At 44.4% G+C, this 12432-nt stretch overlaps 2 protein-coding genes across 7 annotated transcripts; both read right to left on the reverse strand.

Annotated features, from left to right (window-relative positions):
• Positions 1 to 2632: 2632 nt before the first annotated feature.
• LOC542647 (tonoplast intrinsic protein 4) lies at positions 2633 to 3651 on the reverse strand. The gene is made up of 2 exons (NM_001112171.1): positions 3431 to 3651; positions 2633 to 3366 (listed from the first exon to the last, which is right to left on the reverse strand). Exons 1-2 carry the CDS (start codon positions 3555 to 3557, stop codon positions 2735 to 2737), a joined length of 759 nt encoding a protein of 252 aa, NP_001105641.1. The 5' UTR covers positions 3558 to 3651; the 3' UTR covers positions 2633 to 2734.
• Positions 3652 to 6411: 2760 nt separating this feature from the next.
• LOC103649543 (Activating signal cointegrator 1 complex subunit 1) lies at positions 6412 to 11898 on the reverse strand. 6 transcript variants are annotated; one of them, XM_020551220.3, is made up of 12 exons: positions 11777 to 11898; positions 11582 to 11690; positions 11199 to 11265; positions 10320 to 10464; positions 9727 to 9983; positions 8889 to 9105; positions 8073 to 8185; positions 7926 to 7991; positions 7545 to 7635; positions 7320 to 7384; positions 7048 to 7085; positions 6412 to 6956 (listed from the first exon to the last, which is right to left on the reverse strand). In XM_020551220.3, exons 2-12 carry the CDS (start codon positions 11608 to 11610, stop codon positions 6764 to 6766), a joined length of 1281 nt encoding a protein of 426 aa, XP_020406809.1. In that variant the 5' UTR covers positions 11611 to 11690; positions 11777 to 11898; the 3' UTR covers positions 6412 to 6763. The 6 variants fall into 6 exon arrangements, with proteins under 6 accessions (XP_020406809.1, XP_008673483.1, XP_008673482.1 ...); XM_008675261.4 differs by lacking the exon at positions 11777 to 11898 and having other exon boundaries at positions 6412 to 6950; positions 11582 to 11749; XM_008675260.4 differs by lacking the exon at positions 11777 to 11898 and having other exon boundaries at positions 6412 to 6953; positions 11582 to 11749.
• Between the last annotated feature and the right edge of the window lie 534 nt (positions 11899 to 12432).

The following is a 12432-nucleotide window of genomic DNA, read 5'->3' on the forward strand; positions in this document are numbered from 1 at the left end:
CTTCCTCTACGCGGGGTGTTCGGACGGCTACGTGAACGTGTGGGAGAAGGAGGCCACCGTGGGGCGGCCGACGCACGCCGGATACCTCAAGGGCCACCGCCTGGCGGTGTTCTGCCTCGCGTCCGGGTGCGGCGGGCGGGTGGTAGTGAGCGGGTCGGAGGACGCAACGATGCGCGTGTGGAGGCGGGAGGGGATCAGCAAAGGCGGCGGCGGGGCGGTGCACACGTGCCTGGCCGTGATTGAGGGGCACCGGGGGCCCGTGCGGTGCCTGGCCGTGGGCGGCGGCGAGGCCGGGGAGGTGGAAGGCAGCATGGTGGTGTACAGCTCCGGTCTAGATAAGAGCGTGAAGGTGTGGAGGATACGTGTGGTGGGGAAGGAGGAGGAAGAGGACGATGACGAGGAGCTAGACGAGGACGGCGTCGAGGACAACGATCACCCCGAGGCAGCGGTGGCGGGGGAGATATTTATGGAAGGAGGGAAGGGTGATGGCCTCGACGCGCATGCGATCCCCGTCGCGATGGACGACGTGGTGGATGGCACGGAGGACGAGGAGGCCGAGTTCGTGGGCTCGACGCCGGTGCTGTCGCCGGTGTGGGTGGAGAAGCGGCGGCACACGAGCCGTGGGTGATAACTGATGATCGTAGCTGTTAATTAGGAGATCGATCTGTCGTCGTCGTTGTTTTAGCGGATTAATTATTAATAAATAAATTTGCCACCACTCGTCGTATCTCTCCGCCGCCGCCGGTTGCTGGCCGTGTGCGCTGAACGACGCCGGGCCATGCATGCGCGCCGGCGCGGCTAGCTCTAGGTGCTCAAGTTGGAACGTGCATGCGAGATGATGATGCAAGGCGGACATCAGCTAGCTAGCGAGCAAACAACAACTCCTGCTCGTGCAGCCGGTACGGCGATCCTGTGCTCAGAATGTTGGACGGTCCCCTGCCTGTGCTCAAAATGTTGGACGGTCCCTTGCATCATACTAACCCTGTTTAAATTCTACTTGTCGTTTTTCTTCTAGTTGGCCAGGTAGCTCGCGCGCAAGCTCGTCAACGTTATGAATTACGTAGTATATCCTTGTGCACCCCATGTGTCAACTTGTAAAATCCGAATTTATTTTAGGTAATTTGGGTATCACAATCGAATACCTAAAATATACAAAGTAACCAAACTTTCATGTGTCATGTACTCATGCTATTATTAATTATCAATTTGTGCATCTATAATTATGAGTAAGTGTGTATCAACTTGTGATTGTAGATTGACTATGTTTTACCTGCATGTATATCATTATTCATACTATACTATGCTTTGTACTAATTTGATAGGATGCATATGTTTTTATGAAGACGACACACGGTTCGGGTTGTTCAAGAATACCTGAATCCGAAATTCCGTGTACCCGATATTCGGATAATAATGTAAAACTCGTTATAATTTGGGTAGCGATTCTCAGACCTCAAAATTTAAATCACCCGAATTACATGACCCAAAATATTTGGGTAGCACGAAAGTCCCACCCTACTTATGCTTGGTCGCCCCGACGACGTAACCGCCATGAGGGTGTGTGATTTGTGGCGTTGTCACCCGTAGGCCATGGCCGAGGAGGCGAGGCTGGGATAGTGGGGATGTTTGGTTTACTGCATAATTTGTCATAGTTTGCCACGTCTAAGGTTAGACAACTTTGACCAAATTAGATATGTGTTTGGTTTGAAGCCACAATTGTGGCAAGATTTTTCTCATGCTACGTAGGTTCCACTTGTCAACGACCGATAAAAGTGTGACAAGATTCCCTTAGGCGTGACAAACTGTGATGCAGAATTTGAGTGTCTAACCTTAGACACCTTAGACAAGTGTGGCATAAAATTGTGTGACAATTTTTGGCACCATAAGTATAGATCCAAACAACCCCTAGATCTGCTTGACGCCACGGCCTTGACGAAGGGGCTGTGGGCTCCAATGGAGCGGAGCGGGGAGGCGATGATGGCGCAACATGCTTGCCTCCGTGCTTGGAGACGAAGCCCCCCATGTTGCCAGCTCCACCTCGAGTGTGTAGTCGAATAATTTTTTACAGATTGTTGTTGGAGACGATACCTGAGGCTGTCTACAACAATGTTCTCTATATATATCTATTACAGTTTTCTCTAAAAGATTTCACCGTCTATATCTCCTTCCTCTCCAACAACGTCATCGAAATCACGTCCTCTATACGCAAATACTTATATCAAAGATATTTTTTTACCTTTTGTACACATGTATTTATCATACTCTCAAATGTATTGTACATATTTTAGTTCTGCTAAACCGGTTATTTAAAGTATTCAAATGGATAGAGAAACTACATATATAGAGAATTCAATAACGTCCTCTAAATATAGAGGAGTGTTTAAAGGACGCTGTTGGAGAGCGTAGATGACCGTTTGATTCTCTATATTTAGGGTAGATGAGCATTTAGAGGCACTTGCTGGAGCCAATCTGATGCTTGAACCGTTAAATTTACGGTCCATGACCATTTAGAGTTCTTTGTTGGAGATAGTTTTAGTTAGCTTATGATTCTTTTTCTCTTAATAAATTACTTTCAAAGCAGGTCTTAAAAACATATGTTTAAGTGAATTACGACCTCACCGAGACTTTATTTGATACTGCTGCTTCCATTCCATTCGAATCGAAACCGAAACATTAGAGGCTTCAATACATGTGTTTTCAATTCAAATTATTCAGGAGAACACACACCTACTGCCTAGAAGTCGGTGTCATCCCTGGGAAGCGGTTCGTGTCCGCCCTGGGCCATGAAGAGGCCGTCATAGACCAGCCCAGCGAGCGGCCCACCGATAAGAGGCCCGACCCAGTAGACCCAGTGGTCGGCCCACACCCCAGCCACGAGCGCGGGGCCGAAGGAGCGCGCGGGGTTCATGGACGCGCCGGAGAAGGGCCCGCCGGCGAGCACGTTGGCGCCGACGACCAGGCCCACCAGCAGCGGGCCCATGCCGCCGACGGCGCGGCGCGGGTCGACGACGGTGGCGTAGACCGCGAAGAGCAGCGAGAAGGTGAGCACGGCCTCCATGAGCACGCCCCGGAGCGCGCCGACGCCGGCGCCCAGCGCGTGCACGGGCACGCCGCTGTCGGCAACTGCGAGGAAAGCGAGGAGGAGGCAGGCGAGCGTGGAGCCGAGCAGCTGGGCGGCCACGTAGAGCGCGGAGCGGAACAGCGTGATGCGGCCCGTGGCGGCGAGGCCCAGCGTCACGGCCGGGTTGATGTGGCCGCCGGAGACGTGCAGCCCCGCTGACACCATGACGGCCACCACCAGCGTGTGCGCCAGCGCCACCGCCGTCAGGCCCACTACCGTGTCCCCGCCGCCGCCGGCCAGCTTCCCTGCGTGCGTGCATGCATGATTGCCACGGTGCATGTGTTATATATTATACTATACGGTATGTACCTGTTGCCATGGCGGAGCCAACGCCGGCGAAGACGAAGAGGAAGGTGAGGATGAGCTCGGCGAGGACGGCACGGACGCAGCCGGCGTCGGAGGCCTCGCGGTGGTGACCAAGAGCGAACTTTGCCATGGCGCGCTTAGCTAGTGGATTGAAGAAGTGTCTGTTGGATCTTGGTGAGTGCTGACGGCTGACGCTCACACCATAAAATAGGTGGGGAGGGGGAGACGGATACATCCGTAAGCGTGGTGTAGTAAAAGCGCACGAGACTGTTTGTGTTTGGAATTTGATATGATATGTTGTTACATACAGGATGTTAACAAAATGACTTTCAATAATTTATCAGTAAACGACAAATTTAAAGTGAATTTGATATGATACGAGCCTGACAATGCCTTTGCACACGAGAGGCCAATTCCCGTGACGACTAGCCCTGGATGGCCAGCCCCCTACAAATAGAGATGGCAATGGGCATCGATGTTCGATTCCCCGTAGAAAAATCCTCCATTAAAGTTAGTTTGGAAACTCTATTTTTCTAATGCTCTGTTTGAATCATTAGAATTGAATTCCATTCTAATAATATCAATTTAAGCACATATCAATTAAGCCAATACAGTTTTATAGAAAATATATTTGTGTACTATTATTAGTAAGATGTCGGAGATATTTATATGCTACATTTTTACTATATAAGAGTGAATCGAAAAACGCCCTATAAGTTGTAGAGTAGAATCATATTCTACTGATACATAAAATAATTTCACCTCCTTCACCCCATGAATTTGAGATGAGCTTCTATATGAACTTTGGAAAGTGGCGGAATGTCAAATTCCAAGCCAAATAGGTTACTTTATTAAGTAAATTCCAATTCCTCCAAAATGAATGGATCCAAACGCCCTGCAACGGATTTCTATTTTTCCAAGGGTTCTTTAAGAAAAATGAAAATCCCTTACGCCCGTTTGGATCATTGGAATTGAATTCCATTCTAATAATAATAATTTAGACATATATCAATTAAGCTAATTCCATTTTATGCAAAATATATTTGTATACTATTATTAGCAAGATGCCGAAGATATTTATGTGCTATATTTTTACTATAGAGGGGTGAGACGAAGAGTGTCACGTAAGTTACAGAGTAGAAACAAATTCAACTAATGTATAAAATTATTTCCCATCCTCCACCCCATGAATTTGATATAGGCTTATATCTGAACTTTGGAAAGTGGTGGAATGTCAAATTCCAAACTAAATAAGTTATTTTATTAAGTGAATTCAAATTCCTCTAAAATGAAGAGATCCAAACGCCCCGTTAGAAAAATAGGGTTTCCAAACTAGCCATTAGAGGTACATGCTGTGGATGGGAAAGGTTCTCCCCGTGTGGGTAAACGGGAGCGAGGACCATTCTCCGTGTGGATTCATTAAATTTACATATGATGATGTTTTCATATAATATTTAATACTAAAATAATATGAAAGATAGTCTTTTGCTAGTAACATGAAAGAAGTTTTTTTGGTATTAATACGAAAGATAGAAGTTTTTTTTAACTACCCGTGTGCCGCGCGACTGGTTTGTCGAGAGCCTACCTAGTGCTGGAGCCATTCTACCGGTGGACGTCTTAGGTGAGCCGAGGGCTAATGCATAAGAGCATCTCCAACAATGCCTCAAACTAGTGCCTCAAATTGAAATATGAGACTCTACATAGAAAAAACTACTCCAACAGTGCCCTATTTTATAAATTTTTGTCAAAAAACTATAGGGCACCCTCTCAAGTGACTCAAATATACTACACCCTAGTGGGCTGCCCTATAATCTAGATTTGGAGCTTTACTGTTGGAGCGAGGTGTTTTGTTGGTGCCCTAAATTCTATAAAATATACTTATTTTCAAATTATAGGATATTTTTATAGGTCACGTTATTGGAAATGCTCTAAGGCCTCGTCTTGCAGGGGGCCGGGGCTAGTCGTCAAGGGGTTTGGCCTCTGTCAGCTGGTATCATATCAAATTCACTTTAAATCTATCGTTTACTGATAAATTATTGCAAATCATTTTGTCAATATCCTGTAGCATATCTTATCTACACGTTGACAGGCACCATAAGCTAACTGTGTGTTAGTTTCAGCTAAAAGATGCAGGGGATGTTTCGAAGGAAAGTATTTTTTTTTTTGAGTTTTGAGGCTAAACCACGAGATTGGAAAATATATTTTTCATCGAGAGGTTTAGCGAGCTTATAAAAAACTATGTTTTAAATACCATAATTTAAAATACTCCCCAAATAAGTATTGCTAGGAATGATATAAAAATATTATAGCTATGTCATGATATTTTAAAACCATAGTATTCTAAAAGCATGGTTTTAAAATACTTTGCTTCCAAGCACGGCAGTAGTGTAAATACTTCAGAAAAAGCAAAAACGATCTACTAGTATTATAGAACAGATAGAGAGGGTACACATTATTGTATGCAGGAGCATGCTATAGCTGTTGCAGCTGTTGGGCGTTGTCGTCGCCTAAGCAATGAAGTTGCAGAAAGCAACGGATGCAGAGCAGCATTAGCAATACAATGGCATGAGCATGATTGCATTCCCTGAATCCATCGTCCACCCCACCCTCACCCCCTGGGGTTGCGTCGCCTTCTCGTCTCGTCCAGAGAGGGAGACAGACAGTGAGTAGGAACTGACTGAAATCATCAAACCATTAGAGCAGTACCAGGTAGGCCAGTGGTTGCCTCCTGTCTACCGCTATCACCAGTAGAGCAGGACACTCACAGACTAGGATATAATATAAGGACTGCTGTAATGCACACTTCTACAGTTCTACTTCCACTTCCACCCAACAGACGCCCTTTCTTTTTTGAATAAACCAACAGATGAATTTGACTCTTCCAAAGTAGTGGGACCGACCAAGGAGACAAATTGAGACACATGATGACAGGTGCAATTGTGCAAATCACAATAGGTGATATGAGGAGCTGAGGCCAGTGAGTGTGAGTTGACTGCACAATGGAATGGGCCATATGGAAAGGCAATAACAACCAACAGTTCAACACCAACTACAACTTTACAACAGGGAACCCACTACCAGTGCCTGCCATTGCTTGTAACATACAACAGCATCCAACAACGGCTCAAATCGGCGATTCAGATTCAAAACACTAGATGCACGGTAACACCTGCCCATCGGTGATTCAAACCGATAGATAGATACATGGTAACACCTGGCCCCTAAGGGCCAACGCTAATAACAAGGTTAAACGCCTCATGAACTGCGGTAAAATATATATATGTATATGCTATAAACGCCCCTTAAAAACCTACAACATGATCACAGCTACACACCTCACTCCGTGTGCATCTCCGCAGGCAAGGGGATCGACGAGCAGCAATAGTAGTACCCACTTCTGTCAAACTTGAACCTCTGAGAAAGGTGGATCTCATGGATGGGATATGCACCCCACTCCGCCTTCCCAAATCTCCCGAATATGCCCCGGGCATCAAACGAATCCGTCCATGTGTTCCGTTTATTTCTGCTGCTACAACAAGACATGCACGGTATAAGCAAACAATGCAGCAACACCTAAAAGAAGCACAGACTGTTGCGGAAAAAGGGGTTGTAGATTGCACCTCTTCCTGTGCCGCACGTTCATTACGGTCGCGTGCAACTGCAGCGGCAAAAGGGCAACACGGTTATACCACAACCCAAAAAAAAAGATTTATTCAGTTTAACTATGATTTTGTTATGCAAATAGAGGCACAGTGAAAACTGCGGTGTGTTTTGACAGGACAGGCAGTGTTGTTGCCCTTAAACTTTTATAACTGATAATCTCTTAGGGGAAGAGAAGTTACATGTACTATACCACCAGAAATGAGAAACCATTTAATTAGTAATTACACACCTTCAGTTCTCTCACGTCCCTTTCAAAAACTAGGCCTGCCTTGATAAACGCGTCAGTTATGACTTCTGATGGTGCATGTTAGTCAAGTGAAACATATCGCAGCAATAAACCAATACTGATAGAGCGACATGTACAGTAAAAATAAATACAGAGACCACTTCCTAAAAAAACCAAAGGAATAACAATATTTAATAAATATCACTTCATCAAAGTCCAAAAGGATACTGCAAGCATGAGCTAGGCGCCCTTCGCTACCAACTTCCAGCACTGGAACATATACCACCCGAGCCTTAGCTGGAAAGCCTTTCATGCATGTCTGAATTTCAGTGAAAACTTGAAGGGTCACAAAGGCTGTGTTTAAACCAATAAAAGTATTTCGGCATTACAGGCAAATACAGTATTGCTTAGGCATCAGATTCCCCCTCCACAAACTGAAAGAGAATACTGTGGACTGCCGAAAATTGTTCAGAAATGAATATGCTGCTTTTGCCTCAGATTCTCAACCCAATGGTTTTCTTCCAATTACTAGTCAATAAATAAGCTCCCAGTACTGATAACCTAGATACTCAAGAAAGACATTTTTTTTCAGATCCAAAGGAAACTCACCAGACCCCTAAGCTGTATGGAAATAGGTCGATTTTCCAAAGCTTCATTTACTTGGGTAGATACTGACTGCATCCAAGAAGCAGTGCATTAAATTCATTACTGGTACATCGGCTATACATTCCTTAGTATAGTGAATCATCACAATACCTGGAGCACATCCGAGGCCTTATCTATACGTTCCTTGTTCCACAACTTCAACATAAGAACCGTCAGGTGAAACGTTTCGGGTTTGATAAATATTGACTTGTCAATGCCAAAATCTACAGGTGACATATAAGAATTCGCTCAAATCCAGAAGGGAACAAGACATTGTAATTTGAAAATTCATAGAACGGAAGTGATATTTGAAATGCTTATTTTCTTCTTAATACAAGGAAATGCAGCTCTCCTGCATATTCGTGAAAAATATTTCAAATGCACAAGGAAAATTTTCTAGATACTTCATTTGAGATGACACTTTGGAAATTCTTTGGATATTCCAACTTAAGCTACAAAATAAATAAAAAAAACTCGGCCGGAGAGGTAAAGACTGCCCTCCCAGTATTAGAAGAGACCGAAACATGGTCCCGACAGAGAAAATCACCGAACCATGGCCCCCATCACTAGCGAGCCGTCACCGCCCACTCTGCAATGGCCTAGCCGGAGGGTGGCGAGTAGGATGTAACCCGGGAACGGGCAGGGCACAACGGGGGGGGGGGGGGGGGGGGGGGGGGGGGGGTTAATTAAACCAGAAATGTGCTCCCGGGGGGATCGAACCCGGGACCTGGAGGTGCTACTCGAAAGCCTTAACCATTACGCTAGAGGCCCTTTCGCTCTTAAGGTACAAAATAAGTAACATGTTTTTTTAGGTAGAATCGTGGAGACAAGGTATTTTATTCCATAAGTAAATTGATGGTATCGACCCTAGGAATAAGTCCATCAAGGGACGCAAAGCACTTATGCAAACCAGCAAAGCTTTCAGACCTGATTGGGAGCCTTTGGCACCCATTTTTGCTTCCGCTTGCTTGTGGTCATAGTCCATTTCACCAATAGAACCTTCACTTTGGCTCCCATCTTTGTTACTGTTTTCTTCCCCAAGGATCGAACTCTGGAAGTAGTTCAGTTTGTTGACAAGATCTGGGTGTAAAGCCAATGGAAGTGATATGAAATGAGAGTAGTCAAGCTGTCGACTTTGAACCGCCTATAAAACAGGGTAAGGCAGACTGATTATTATGATCCAGTGAATAACACAATTGTAAAAATGAGAAAACAAGCAGCGGCGCTCTGCAGTGAGTAAATGTTTTTGAGCTGCATAATGGAACCAAACGATTCAAATACCTCCAAGAGAAGTATCTTTTGACAAAGGTGTGCACATAAATGAGCATCAAACTATTATAAATAACAGCACGTACACATCAGACAACAGTGTTCACTTCTATGTGATGCATTTGATAATTAGAACTAACAATTATGCAGCAGTGCAGCACATGCTGAGAGCTATTTTGATTTCTCATGCAAGTTTTGATATGATATGTAGGTAGCATAAGATTGTATATTTAATGATGGATGGTATAAATAAGAAGAGTTGACAACCTCACGAAATTTGTATGTGAAAACATAGTAAATTACTAATTGACCACATCATCATAACAATGGTAAATTAAAATGTAATATGGTTCAGTAAACGATCTAAACATGTGGATGGTTAGACATTGTAAGTGTAAAGATCACTCACATGTTAAGTGGTTAGATATAAAACTAAAAAGTGGTTATATTTTTTTTAAAAAAAATCAGATTACTTAGACGCATGTGAATGGTATACCTCAACAGAGGAGGAATGTGTCCCGAAGACATTGGACCCAGCTAGATCCTTATTGAAGCCAGATAACTCCGCATGGTCTTCTATAACTACTTTAGTTGAACTGTACCCAAAACTTAAATTATTTTTTGACGATGAAGCATCATTGGCGGTAACTTCAACAACATTGGTTGTTCCATCTGGTGGCAAATTCTCACTAGAAGCTATGCAATCCTCTATAATTTTCTTGCTTCCAGAATTTGATGTCTCAATAATGTCATCTGCATTGTGTGTCATTATCATCATAAAATTAAGAAATGCAGGCAGTGAGCCACACACACAAGAAAGAGAAGAAATTAAAAAGGGGGTCTGTAAAGGAACAATTTAACACTTAATATGTATGTTGAAACAGGCATGATGGAAAAGGGCAAGTATCTCCATAGCATATAGGCGAAGCATCAGAATTAGGACGCGACAAGGTTGAAATGTGTTATGTTTTGGGAATTCTGTTCCAAGGAAAGTTGAATACTTGAATGTGCTGTGCCGCAGTGAATAGTGATGATATCGCATCAAGGTGCAACAAGAATGCAGGATGGGAACAGGGCACACACACAAACCTTGGTGATGCTGGGGAACTGCTTCTGTTGAAACTGGCCTCCATCTCTGCACAGGAGACTGCCTTTTATTGTGTTTTGTCACAATGCTTGATCCTTGCGCCCCTTCCATCACGAATGAGGCCAACTTATTTCGACAATATGATCCCTGCAATGACCAAGGCACTAATTCAGCGAGACATCACACTGTGTAACAGAATTCTGAAGCATACACGATGAAAAAGGTTGGTGAGTAGGTAGGCACTGCAAAGCTAGGATATTTTCAGGTATGCAAGGTTGGTGAGTAAGTAGGCACTCCTAAATCTGATACTTAAACTGCCATACCCAACAAATTCAGGGTCATTCTGGCAACAGCGACCACGAATTGCGAAATTTCATTAAAAAAGGCATATTTTTTCACCACGATTCATATATTTCCTAGTGATTGCATTCGACTGAACCTCTTGGTTCTATAGATCAAGCCTTATGTGTAAGCGTGCAAGCGAGCCTCTTAGTCTATTAGACCAGGATCTAATTGTAGACATAATCGCGATTTGTTAGGGAGTTTTCTATAAATCTACACGAGTTTGTGATGGCAGGATTTAGGTGTTAAACATGATACATGGTTGGATCATAATCTAACAAACCAATAACCTCGCACGCTTGAACATAAGACCTGATTGTATATTAGTTGTTGCCTCGACTGAAATCATCACTGTCTGCTCCGAGTTACTAACAGATCGCTCCGAAATAAAGAGTGGCTAATACAAATCCGGTACAAAAATTAACAGAAGAACCTTGTGCGTATCATAATGAAGAAAAGAAAGCCGGAGCTACTGTAGGCCCTCCCTACAGTAATTTAAACTTCAAAAAAAAAAAAAAAGCCGGAGCAGAGCAACTAACCTGGTGGAGGTAACGAAGCGGCGAACCGGCGGCGCTTGGAATCGCAGGCCGAGTGAGCCGACTAGCCCTACCAGAAACGAACAAGGACAAGGAGGAATTAGACTGATGAGATCCTAACCGGAGGTGATTTAAGCTTCGGCCTTTGTGAGGAGAATAACTGGACGAAGAGAGGATTCGCTAGTACGAGGATGCGCCGGGTAGGAAGCGAGGAGAGGAGTATTTATATTAGAGATAAGTTTGTTGAGTTATTGTTATCTATCCATCGCTATACGGACAAGATTATAGATAGATAGTTTGTTAGGATCTGGTTCGGAATTATCATAATGGATTGTATCTCTATCTTCGCTGCCTCTCATAGAAATCTTGGGTGAATCGGGACGCACCTTGCGAGGAGAGACCTGCAGGCGAACATGGGCGGCCTCGAACCTGGAAAGATTTTTGGTGAGCTTGGTAACCGCCGGCCCGGCGGACACGCGGCTCGGCGACTGCAGACTGCTCAATGCTCGCTAGCTGAAGCGGGTTACCGATAGACTAAAAAAAAGTTTGTGAGACGAAGAAGTGCTTGTATCTATTCATACCTCTAAATAAAGTGTCAAGTTAGAGCTCGTTTGGTAGAGCTCCGCTCCATAATTCTCTAACTCCGAGAGTTGATTCTCTAAAAAAGTTTGTGAGACGAAGAAGTGTCAGTAATGATAGAGGGAGGATGGGAGGGGTGTGGAGGATGGAAGTGAGATAACAAGCTAGCAACAAAGTTGACCACCCAATTAATGAGGGGAGGGGGTGGCGAAGGCACGGTGTGCGCAGAGAGGGCCAGGGGAGGTGCCCCGACAGAGGCACTAGTAGGGGAGGAAGACAACAAGGGCTCGATCGCCAAGGAGGCGATCACAACACGAGGGAAGACAAGAGGTTGTGATCTAGGTACGTGACGGCCCGTCTGAGGGTGGAGCTCGACGCAGTCACAGAGAATAGGGTTCAAGGCTGGATCAAAATACACGAAAGTGCCTCAAACAAGCTGGTCGTCGTTGTCACACCTGGATTTAAGGGATAAAGCCGGGTGTGTCTCATATGCGCGAAAGACAAACATCACATATAATGACAAAGTGTATAGAGATAAATGTAACAAATATCATTATTACATAGCGGAAGTCTTACAAAAATAGATGATAACAATAAAATGAACAAAATAATTATTCCTTAGCGCCATCAAGCTGACTGGAAGATGTCACCTAGATAA

This window comes from Zea mays, chromosome 3, assembly GCF_902167145.1.
Source record: "Zea mays cultivar B73 chromosome 3, Zm-B73-REFERENCE-NAM-5.0, whole genome shotgun sequence".
Classification (NCBI taxonomy): domain Eukaryota; kingdom Viridiplantae; phylum Streptophyta; class Magnoliopsida; order Poales; family Poaceae; genus Zea; species Zea mays.